This window comes from Mus caroli, unplaced genomic scaffold (assembly GCF_978045245.1).
Source record: "Mus caroli unplaced genomic scaffold, Mus_caroli_1 scaffold_14, whole genome shotgun sequence".
In the NCBI taxonomy this organism is placed as follows: domain Eukaryota; kingdom Metazoa; phylum Chordata; class Mammalia; order Rodentia; family Muridae; genus Mus; species Mus caroli.
Window position 1 is genome coordinate 21,427,305 of NW_028227269.1, and position 12,739 is coordinate 21,440,043.

At 45.3% G+C, this 12,739-nt stretch overlaps 1 protein-coding gene across 2 annotated transcripts in view; it reads left to right on the top strand.

The window, feature by feature from the left end:
• The window catches only part of LOC147001195 (hippocalcin-like protein 1), a 32,384-nt gene that overhangs the window by 4,362 nt on the left and 15,283 nt on the right, over positions 1 to 12,739 (top strand). Inside the window, exon 1 of one of the 2 annotated variants that reach the window (XM_085830250.1) lies at positions 10,695 to 11,563. The exons of the other annotated variant lie outside the window; for it this stretch is intronic. Within the exon in view, the coding sequence (XP_085686376.1) occupies positions 11,501 to 11,563 (63 nt within the window). The 5' untranslated portion in view covers positions 10,695 to 11,500. Of the gene's footprint in view, positions 1 to 10,694; positions 11,564 to 12,739 lie in introns of those variants that run through there. 2 annotated transcript variants of the gene reach the window in all.

The following is a 12,739-nucleotide window of genomic DNA, read 5'->3' on the forward strand; positions in this document are numbered from 1 at the left end:
TTGTTGGGTCCAGTAAGGCTCAACACAACTCACACACCAGGACAATGCAAAGGATAAGATTTTATTGGGCTGGGTTGTGGTGGTGCACTCCTTTAATCCTAGCACTTGGGAGTCAGATGCAGGCAGACTTCTAAGTTCGAGGCCCAACTAGTCTACAGTGTGTTCGAGGACAGCCAGGGCTACACAGAGAAACCTTGTCTGGGGGGAAAAAAAGGAAAAAAAAAAGAATTTATTGGAATTAAGTCACTACTGATCAGTGAGAGACACAAAAGTATACTCAGAAGTTTATCTTCAAAACCCCACCGCCCACATGCAACCTGAGACAGAAAGTTGTATAGCTTTCAAACACAAAAACCTCAAAGTCCTGTGCCAACTTACAGCTACATTTTCTCCCAAATCAAAACTTGTTTTTATTGAATGAGTCAATAAATGGTGATTGCTAACTCCTTGTATTTTGTTGTTGTTGCAGCTGCGGGTGGTGTTGGTGTTGGGCTGTGTGTGTGCTTTCCCTTCTTTTGTAGACAGTAAGAGATTATTTACTACCTGTGTTTTCATGTGTATCCTTTACTTCCTCGGGTTAGATTCTACCTCTATCTCTTTGTGTTGGTCAGTATATTTAGAGAGAGGTTTTTAAATTTGAGTTTATCGTGGATTATCTTAATTTTTTTCATTTACGGTGTAGTCATTTTATTACATATTAAAATCAAGGCATCTGTTGTTTCTGCGGCGCATGTGTACAAACCCTTCTGGCGTCTACAGACTCCAAGGAGAAGACATCTGTGATCTTAATAGATCTTCCTTTATGTTTTTCCTGGCTTTTTACCTTTGCAGGTTTTAGTATTCTTTCCTTGAACTATATGTTTTGATTATTACACAAGAAGAGACTTTATTTTTTGGTCCCTTCTGTTTGGTGTTTTGATGATTCTTGTGTTTTCTTTTTGTTAGGAAGCTTTTCTTCTATGATTTGGTTGTCAATACTTTCTGAGACTTTGAGGGAGCATTCTCCTTCCTCTCTTCCTAAGTATTCTTATGTTTAGTCCTTTTACAGTGTCCTGGATTTCCATGATATTTTATATCAGGATGATTTAGACTTAATATTTTCATTGTCTGATTTACCCATTCCTTCTATTGCTTATTCAATGATTGAGATTTTTCTTCCATGTCTGTGTTCTGTGGGTGAACCTTGCCTCTGTAGTTCCTTTTTGCAGTCCTAAATTTTTATTTTTACTATTTCCTAAGATTTAGTTTTCTTTTTTGTTTCTATTTCCACTTTTATGTATTGAATAGTTTTGTTTACTTCACCCGTTGGTGTGTTCTTTCTGGACTTTATAGGAATTTTGGCTTCCTCTACTTTTTGGTTTGTGTTTTCCTGGACTTCTTTGTGGAATTTATTGATTTCCTCCAATTTTTTTCTGTTTTCCTGGATTTCTCTAAGTGATTTGGTCATTCCCTCTTTAAGGTACTCTGTCATCTCCATACATTTGGGGCTATAGTGTTTTTCTTGTAATGTAGCTTTGTTGGAATATTTAAGACCTTCTTTGACAATATAAATGAGCTCAGAGTCATTAGCCAGAGAGTGATTAATGCTGGTCCTTATTACATTATTGAGTACCAATGTCATGGAATGGAATGGCTCTATCTAAGCAAAGTGTTCAGCTTAGATTTAATCAGGTGTGTGATTGATTCCAAGGTTGTTCTTTCTCCTTACTCTGGACAGGGAGCCAAGTGAGGCACTTTTTGAAAGAGTTACTTTTTGTGAGACACCTGTTTTTATCTCTAACCTTGAAGTCACCATTAAAAAAAAAATAGAGCTGATGGTGACAGGGTGAGCAACTTTGTAATTTTCCAGCGTGTATTTATTCATGTCTTGTGCATGAAGTCAGACCAGATTGGTAGATATGTAAATTGGGGACTTTAGCTTGGTCCAAGCAATATTGAGTTTCTTACTTTGGAGATATGTCCAATGCACTTTCAGGGTTTAGTCAGCTCAGATGATTATGACACAGGCCTTATTAGCTGTGTCATATGATTATTGGCTGTAGTTGTGTGTCATGTGACAGATCATAGTAACTGATATTGCACACAGGAGCCAGGTCAAAGAATATTGAATTAATGCCATTTTTTTCTGCCAGATAACACACACACACACACACACACACACACACACACACACATATATATATATTCAATTATGTTTCAATTTTTCCTTTTTTAATTAATTTTTTTATTTATTTAAGTACGTCCTGTTCCTGTCCCATTGTGGACAGAGAGACATGTACCTGGGGTAATGAACCAGCCCCTGGATGCTCCTTGGTTTTTGGCTGGGAGGTCTGAAGTGTCCAGGTTAGCTCACAGATTTGTTCTTCCTATCTGGTTGCCATCCTCTTCACCCCCTGAAGTCAGTACACTGACCTGTCCTTATGGACATTTCCCCCTATGACAATATATATATATTCATCTCTATATCTACATATCATCTATAGATCTTCAATCTATACATCTCTATATCTATATATCACCTTTAAATCTATATATCTACATATCTATACATCTGTATGTATATATCTATATATACCCCTATCTATACACCATATATCTATACATATATCATTATATATTCATATATATATATATGTATATATAAAAGTCTATATATAAGTCTGTCTATATGTTTAGCTTGATGTAGCCTTGTCTAAAAGGACTGTTATGTTCTAGGTTTTAGACTCTCAGGTTCAGCCTGAGAGGAAACAGTATGAGTAACATTTGATCTAATACCAGATCCTCGACTCTGGACCCATATTTTACGATAATTTTGGGGATTATGATTACATCATTCCTACCTCCTGTGATCATCAGTAAACACATCTAATGCCTGCAGCTGGCAAGAAGAAAGGTTGATGGCATTTCAGTTCCCGGCCTTGGTGTATTTGGAATTGACCATGAAGGAGAGGGAAGAAGAAGCGGGTAAAAAGGTCCCATGGGTGGATGGATTGGAAGAGCATGGCCAGGAGGGCTAGCCTGAGAGTATGAGGAGCCTGGGCAGAATATGGCAAGTGAGCAGGGCGTGGTGGCACTCACCTTTAATCCCAACACTAGAAAAGCAGAGGCAGGGGGATTTCTGAGTTCTAGGCCAGCTTTGTCTACAATGTGAGTTCCAGGACTGCCAGGGCTCTACAGAGAAACCCTGTCTCAAAAAAAAAAAAAAAAAAAAAAAAAAAGAATGTGGCGAGTGATATCTCACAGTTCTTAGTAAAGAAGTAGAGAAATTAGCATAGAGGAATGGTATGTGCCCCATGCTTGTGCTTTAATGCTTATAATCATTATTAGTCATAATCATTATTTCTTATTTTATTATTTCATATTATTTCACATTATTGTTTAATATGTTATTACATCGTATTAATATTATTTCTTATTTTATTATTTCATATTATTTCTCATTTCATATTATTTATTATTACTATTTCTTATTAGTAGTTTATTATTCTCTTCGATTATTATTATTATTATTATTTAATACCTCTATAATTTATGTGGTGGTAAGAAATCCACAAGTAATATTTACCACAACAACTTGGCTGTAAAAATAGCTTGTACCCAATGACTGAAATGCAATTGAAAGTAAGATGTGATTTTGCACACTTGTAACCTCAGAACCCAACAGACAAAACAGAAACATGGTCAACACTTATTTTCCTGCGATAAGAAACAGTTATTTTCTTCAGAGGAAGAAAGTTCTCTGGGATCTCTGCTAATAAGGTCACACATACACACACACACACATAAGCACACACATACCTCCACACAAACATGCACACATACTACATACATACATTCACACATATACACACACACCACACATAAACATACATGCACCACACATACACCAAACACACACATAAATATGCCCCCACAAAAACACCCACACACATATATGCCACTTACATACATTCACATATATATATATATGCACACACACCACATATATTCACACACATATACCACACATACACATGCACACACACAACGTACAGCCACACACATACACACACCACACATACCCCTACACAGTCACATACATTCATTCACACATATATACATACACCATACATACTTACATTCACACACATGCACACACACATACAACCACAGCACATGTACACACATAACATATACATACATTCACAGGCATACATACAAACACACCACACACACCTCCCTTTTTGATTCTGGTTCATTTTGCTTAACAATGATTTCTAGTTCCTTCTGTTTCTGTGCAAGTATCATGATTTCACTTTTCTTCCTGACTGCATGAAATCATGTCATGTATACACCCTGTGATCAGTTTGGTTAACAAGAATGAATGCATAAAGCAGGGCCTGGGCTGAGGAATTTGCATTGTGGGTGTTCCACTTAGCCAAGAGTGACATGGAATGTCCCAGAGTCTCTTCTCCCTCAGTGAGCCCCTTGGAGCATGGCTCTTGACCAAGGTTGTGGGGAAGGCAGGATGAGGAAATCAGTAGATGACATTGTTTGTATACCTACTTGGCTGGTGATTTCTGCTGCAACCACCAGGTTGTGTGTCTGATGACCTTCCACAGGTTCCACCATCTGCCTGCACTTTGACCCCATGAGTGTCAAATCAGAACTCCTGGAAGCTATTGAATCTGGGGGCTTTGAAACACTTTGAGAAAATATGGACAAGGTGGAGCATGGGGTATCTGAGGTCAGTGAAGCTGGTCTGTATACATTGTAGAAGACATGCATCTGTGAACCCAGAACATGCTCAAAGCATGAATGCTGTGTAGGCTGTAGACTGAGTGAGGGCAATGATTGTCCATGCTACAGATGCCCCATTCTGGTGGAGGGTGTTGACCAGATGGGCCCAGGGAATGTCTCTGTGCCTGTCTCTCAATGTTTCTATTAATCTAAAACGGCCCTAAAATAAAGTCAGTTAAAAATACATATGGGACCCAAGGAGATGAAGGGGTTTGCTGCCCTATAGGAGAAACAGCAATATGAACAAACCAGTACCCCCAGAGCTCCCTGGGACTAAACCACCAACCAAAAAGAAACCCATGGCTCCAGCTGCATATGTAGCAGAGGATGGCCTAGTCAGTCATCAATGGGAGGAGAGGCCCCTGGTCCTGTGATGGTGCTATGCTGTAGTATAGGGGAATGCCTGGGTCAGGAAGCAGGAGTGTGTGGGTTGGGGAGCATAGGAAGGGGGGAAGTGATAGGTGATTTTCAAAGGGGAAACAGGAAAGGGGATAATATTTGAAATGTAAGTAGTGAAAATATCTAATAAAAAATACATATGGGGACTGGCGGGGTGGGTCCCTGCTTAAGAGTTCTTACTGTTCTTTGAGCAGACCCTAGTTCAGTTCCTCCCATGTTGAGAGGATCACAATCACTGGTAACTCCAGCTCTGGGGGATCGGGAACCCTCATAAGGCCTCCGCGGGCACCTGCACTAATGTGCATATTCCCACGCTAATGTGCACATATCTGTTAGGGATGTGCATGGCTTTTCTAGTCCAGATCTTGGATTTTTGGTCTGAGTCTGAATTCAGGTGCAGTCCTTTGTAAAGCACTGAGTATTGAGTGCCTGCTTTGTTTATAGCTCCTGGCTAGGCACTGATGCAAGGTAATGAATGAAGTGATGCCCTCTTGACTTCATGGTGTTCAGTCAACCTGGCTGGGTGGGAGGAGGGCAGACACACAGTCTCCACCACTATCCTTAGTCTGCAGAGCAAGGGGAGTCCTAGGTCCTCCTGCTCTTTAGAACAGACTCTGGGCCAAACCAGTGCTTGGTTCAGTAAGAACATTGCAAGTATGATCATTGCTGTGAATGGAGAGACTGTACCATAAGGGGAAACAGAGACAGTGCTGTAGCCTAGAAAGAGAAGTTGTGCTCGGGTGACAGGACTTTCCTGTCCCATTCTGACTGCCACTTAGCTCTTGAGTCAATTACTAGCCTCCCTGTGAGCCCCATCTTCCCTCTCGAAGAAATGGAAGTAACACTGGGCCTCCCTCCTTGGTCTGTCCTGAGGATCTCAGGGGACAATGACAGCTTTGAGTGAGGTACAAGACTATTTAGGAACATCCCATAATACTGTTCACTGGGAAGAGGCCTCCAGTCCCCATGTGGGGAACAGACAGGGAGGAAAGAGATGGCCTTCAGGGCTGGCTCTACAGGGTGGCTAAGTAATATTCATGATGCTGACTGTGTATCTTTGACCAGATTGGTGATGGTAGTGTGCTGTCTGAGTTGGGATATATTTTTACTCCATGTGTACATTTTCTATGTGCCATTTTCTGAGCCAGCGAAGCACGTCTGGGCAATATGGGCTTTGAAGAAAAGACCTGGCTCTGGCACTCCCAATAAGGTCCAGAGCAGGACATTGGGCGCTCCTTTGAGCCTTCCCAAGCCCAGCCAGGATACTCTATCAAGCATCCTAATGACCAGAAAAGAAAAAGTTCTAGCAGCCACACACAGCTGCATCTGGATAGCCCATTCTCCTGAATCCATAGAGCAATGGCCATGACCATCACCCACATTGGCTTTGTGACAATGTTATTCCAGCTGAGGGTGACCAGTATCTCACCAGGCTTCTGTTAATGGGGATCATAGGAATTGCACACACACACACACACACACACACACACACACACACAGAGAGAGAACATGCATACACAAATGCACACATAGTACACCCGTGCATACTGACGTAAACACACACACATTCAGCTTTACTTGGGTACTTGGGGTAAGTGAAGGGGTGTTGTGAGCTCATCCATGTGCCAGTGCCCTGTGATCTGTGGTCTTCTTTTCCACAGGCATGGTCTAGCAGCTTGTCGAGCCTGTGCATCATCCCCAAGTGGTTCTGATCCCTGCTCTGCCTTGGCTTCACTTGGTCCTATATAAGTCACCCCAAGGCCAATAGGCCTGCAGAGCATTAAAGCTGTGAATGAAAGGGGTGCCATTTGCAGAGACTGTGGGGACAGTCTATTCAGGGATCTCAGAGGACAGGTCATGAAATGGAGGCTGAGAGGTAAGAAGAACCCTGTAAGTACCAGGATGAGCCAGGCCTACTTAACCATGAGGCCAGCATCACCACCATTGTTTCAGAGTTTGTGCATGTTTCATGGTTCTTTCTAATCCCAATGGCTGCTACCTCAAGAGGTCTGCAAGATGCAGAGGCAAATGTCAAGTGGTACTTCTGTCCCTGGCTCTAGTAAAGGTAGCTAGTTCCCTAGAGACTTAGACCAGGTGTTCCCAGCAGACCGGGGAGTGGCTGGGTCTCCCTCACCCATACCCCCAGCCCCAGACACTCAAGCTCCTATAGCATTCATAGAGGGAATTTCATGGCACAGGGTGTCCTCAGGACTTCTGTGGGTGGAGTTCCTTTCTGGCCTTCATCTCCTGGAGGGAGAGGATATCTCCTGCTACCTTTTTCTTCACTCCCCCACATTCCAGACACTCTGTCCAGGTTGTCAGGAAGTCTGAAGGAGATAACCAGAAACAGGCCCTTGTGTTCGGAAAGAGGGTCTTTGGGTCCCCTCAATGGAAAATAAACACAATGGAATATGGTGTGCACTGCTGGGGCTAAAGAGAGCAGTTTCTGAGTCTATATGACTGAATGTCACCTGCATATGTACCTCCAGGCCCCAGGGTCCTTGACTCCAGATGCCATCCATGCACAAGTGTATGGTAGGGTCCAGTCAAGCCTGGAAACTGATGTCTGGAAGCAGGAGCAGACAAAGAGTTCAGAGGAGTACAAGTTCTAGCCTATAGTGGCGGCTCTTCTCATCCTGAGGCCCTTGGATGCTTTGGTGTACACCCAGTGACTCCTCTGTAGCCAAACACACCTGGGCACTGAATGAGGAGAGTCTGGGTCAGATAGTTCTTAATCTTATGTCAGAACTTTGCTATATAGTCAGAAGTCAGAGGATGATCAGTAGAAAGATCCCTCTGATGATGGGCACCTCCTCCATTCCCACCCACCTGCCTGTGGATGAAAGCATGTACAAGTCTGGGGCACAGCCTTCCTGCTAGCTGTCTACCTTGGCAGTCAGTATGGCTGTGCTCAGCATGTATTAAGGATATACTCTGTCCCCAGTGATCTTGAGGGCTCTGGCTTCTAATGGCAAAGAAAAGCAAAGTAAAGCCTGGGCCTTTAATTCATTATATAATATTGGAATAAGTAATGCTGGAAAGTGGTTAGGATTAGAAGGTTGTGTGTAGAGGCTTCCCTTTTCGTCAAAGTATTCCAGGAACGCTAAGAGAGAGCCTGAAGAAGGTCTGGGAGCAAAGGCCCAGTGGCAGCCATCGGGATGGATACCGAAGCAGTGGAGATATTCGTGGCCTGAGAGGATGGGAAGATGGGTCAGGCTGATGGGGTGCAGTGAATCTCTGCAGCTCAGAGCTCAACATGTACTGAGTGACAGCTCTGCAGTAGTAGATAATGACCTGCTCCCTCCCTCCCTAATTTCTCCACATGTTTCTCCACATGCTCCCTTTGTGTCACAGTGACTCACCTCTGAGCACAGTGAGGCTTCCTCTGAGCATCCATCTTTCCTGTCCACCAGTCAGCATCTTCTCCATATGCCCAAGTTTAGGGTCATTCGCTCAGCACATCTTCAGGCCAAGTCCATGCATACTTGGTAAAGGTGGCTGGATGAATGAATGAGCAAAGGACTTGTATTGCTGTGTGTAAGAATAGCGAGCTCCCAGGGCAAATATCTTCCGGAGTCTTATGTAGTGCTCTGAGGAGTCCTCCTTCTAACCGCCCTTCCTCCTGTGCTATCACTGGAGCCAGGAGGGATGGGAGATGGGAGCCTCTGAATAGTAAGTGAGGTAACACATCTCTGTGTTGGTGAAGGGGTGTTCGGGTGTGTGTGTGTCTGTAAACTTTGCAAGGTGTATGGTATGAAGTGTGAGCCACTGCCTGAGGGTCCCTAACACTCACACCTATTCCCAAGCAGTAGGCATGGACTTCCCAGGATACCTGCTGCCATGAGATAAGGGGCCTTCCTCCTGAAACCCCATCCCTGTGTCTAGCAAGCCCTTGGTCTTGGGCCCCTGTACTAGACCTGCCCCTCAGCAACAGGAGCCTCTGCACTCCCTGCCCTGATATTTGCCTGGCTACATCCTTCCTTCCCTCCCCTCATTTCCTCTTTGAAGTACAGGAGTTAGGACATCCCTGGCCCTACCCAGGGATGCTTCCATATCACAGTGACCCCAGGCTCTTTACCAGCACAGAATACGGTTTTTAATGGCACTACACTAGGTGTGACCTGCAAGAGAAGCTTTTCAGGTCGGTGGTTTCCCTCCTCACAGGGTGCTGTACTCAGATGGAGCTCATTGAGGAAGCCTGTGGTCTTTCACAGTAAAAGTCCTCCAATGTCCCCACCGAGCATTTGCCTGGTGGTTCAGTTTGTCTCTGTCTCCTCATAGCTTCTGTTTCCCTTCCTTTCATAGAAATAGGCTGTAAACTCCACACACAGGGACCTTCACTCTTGGTTTACAGCTAAGGAGACAGGACTCAGAGAAATCAAGGTAGCAAGAACATATGGCTAGAAGGGAAGGCTGTAGTCAGGGATTGACCCAGGGACCACCAAATCTGCATGTCCCATTGCAGCCTGACATAGTAAAATGCAGTTCCTTTTAGAGAGGGACACACAGAAGTTCAGTCACGCGCAATGAGAGATATTCTACCCTGCTGTATGCTAGGCCTGCCTCAGCACTCTTGGGTTACTGCTGCACCCTCACAGGAGTGTTGGGTGCTGGCCACTGGCCAGGGCAACCTGAGTCATTGACCATGCAGAACCAGTCCTAGAGGCCCCGTGCCATTCCCCTGGCTACTGGGGAAAGGCCATTGCTGGCTTCTTGGCCTGCAGCATCAAAACAGAATTGATATGACCTGTCATCCCAGCCAATCAGGAGCCCATGTGTGAGTCATTCCATAGCTGGCTCATGGACCCCAAAGAACCTGCTGCATCAAGCCTGGGGCCAAAGTGCCAACCTGATCCTCGGTGTTGAGCAGCAAGGAAGAGAAGCCTATTCTGGCTGAATCCCACCAGGACTGATTGCACAAGACATCCATCTGTAGAGGGACTGTGGGAATGAAATGGAGGTCTCTGCCCTCTCCTGCTTGCAGCAATGTCTTTCATATCCTTCAAAAGAGCACTTAAGTCATGCTGTGCTCCTGTAATTTCAGGAGACTGAGGAGTGTCTTGAGTTCAAGGCTGGACTGGGTTTTATAGAAAGACTCTATCATAGCCAGATGGTTGTGAGGCTCTCCTTTAATCCCAGTACACATGAGGCAGAGGTAGATGGATCTGTGTGAGTTCCAAGCCAACCTGTTCTTGGAGTTTCAGGACAGCCAGGGCTACACAGAGAAAAGACTGTGTCATATGAAAATGGGAGGGGGAGGGGGAGGGAGAGGAGGGAGAATAGGCTGGAGTTGGCTACGACTGTTGGTAGAATGCTTGCCTAAGATTCACTGAAGTCTAAAGTCTATCTCTAAGTGCACCACAAAATTCATTCCTCTATGAGTCTCTAAAAAAAACTGAGGGGGGCTCAGTTGGCCCCTGGATAACTTGTCTTACCTTAGCCAAATTTGTGGGCCTACGAGTGGGCCCTCTGAGACCCTCAACTAGTGCCCGTCGGTAATTGGACAGCCGTTCTTTCCCTTGTGCTGTGTTATAATCCCACTGAGGACGAGTCAAAGGAAATCCTTTGTCTATCTCGACCAGGGTCTGTACTGGCCGACCGGCCCCTTCTCGGACGTTCTTCCATGCCTCGAGGAGAATTTTTTCTCTCTCCTAGGTGGTGTACAGGGTTTGTAGGAGCTGTTGGCAACCATCCCAGGTAGGCTGTTATGAGTACATCAGAGACTCTATCAACCCTTTAAGCCCTGTAGGATTTTCTGAGAAAGGGTGGTGTTTACTTACCAGTCATAGACATCAGAGGAAGAAAAAGGCCAGTATTGCAGAAGCTGTGGAACGTTCTGGCTGGCAGGGGGAGCTCCAACAGCCCTAAGGGGAAGGGCCACCATAGAATCGGCTGGCCCCTCGCTGGGTGCTCCCCGCTGGCTTCTTGTTCCTGCTAGGAACCTGCCTCCCCGATCCCTAGAACCGCAGGTGGAGCCATGGAAGCTGAGGGTTGGGGTACAGGTTGGAGAACCAGGGGATAAGGTGGTGGTAGTGAGTCGGGCCATTCAGGGGGCCACTCTATATCTGGGTAGATTTTAGAAATGGCCTCTGGCTGCGGTGGAGTAGATTTTTTGCTGCCTTCTCCAGATAGTCGTTTCGATTTCCCCTTCTCAGCATTCTCTCGGACCATCAAAACCTTGGTACCTGGACATAGGGGTGGGAGAAATGGATGAACCCACGCAGGCAGAAATCGCGCTAAATCTTCCAACACTGTGATGTACAGTTGCTGGTCCGGGTGCAATCATGGTCCTTCCTGAAAAACTACAGCCTTTACAGACCTAATGGTGGGGAGATCACACGTTCCTTCGGGAGGCCAACCCACCCCAAAAGTGGGCCATTCTGAGGTATAGTAAGTCTGCCAAGGTTTCTTCTTAACTATTACTGATAGATTTTGCCCTCTTGCCCTAACGTCCGTCTGTCCAATGGTTCTCAGTCAAAGATAATGGGGTTGAGACAGTCTGTCCCATGACAAAAATTGGAAACAGAGACAAAATGAAGACAGAGACAAGGGACACCAGAACATCCAAGCACACTCATCCCTGCCTGGACCTATACAACCAGCCAAACGCGACCTCTGACAGGGTGGGATTCCGCGTCCACTCCCGTTCTGGCAGAAAGAGCACCTGATCTCCCTCACTCTGCCAGAGGACTTCCTCCAGGGTCACCCTTGGAACGTCTTCCCAGGGTTGCAGCTTGTGGACTCAAGACATCTCCTTCCACAGCCACTGGACCCACACGGACCTCAGCGGCAGCTGCCAGAATACTAAAACTGGAAAACCGACACACAGATTCAGTGGCACCGCACTCAGACACACTAAACTCACACAGACATACCTCCAAGGGGTTTTCTTGGGGTTCTGGGTGCTCCCAAATCCCGGATGAGCCCCCAAATGTAGGACTCCCCCCATATGGTAACCCCTATTCTAATCCAGGAATAGGGTGCACCTGTGAACATGCAAGAATCCTTCTTGTTGCAATACACACGAGGCTTTATTGGCAGATCTCTGGGCCGACACGTACCTCACACAAAAGGCAGGGGAGTCGACTCCGAGTCTCCAGAGATAGGGGTTTTTATGAAAGAAAAAGGGATAGGGGTGCAAGGAATTTCAACAAAGGTATGGGATTGGCTCATTCAAACATTAACAGTAAGATTACATGTCAGCCAAAGGGCATCAGGACCTTGTTCCTGTGGGCTGGTGCCTTATCATTGTTCACATAGCAACCAGTTGTTGTATGACATTACCCCGGCGCCAAGGGGCAGTAGACAGAGAGGAGGTTCCGATCAGATGGTGTAAACTCAGACAAAATAGCCTTGCCTGCATCCTTGCATTCTTTTTCATCTTTACAGAAGAGCCCTGCCCTGGCATATGGGCTCCTAGACAACTCTTTTACATGAATCACAAGTTACAAAATCTCATTTTCCTTCACTAGCTGAGGCATGTGAGACAGCTTACCACTCACTGGAGGCTCTGTCATCTTCCAAAATCCCCTCTAGGCCTTCAGTTTTGGCTCTAAATTCC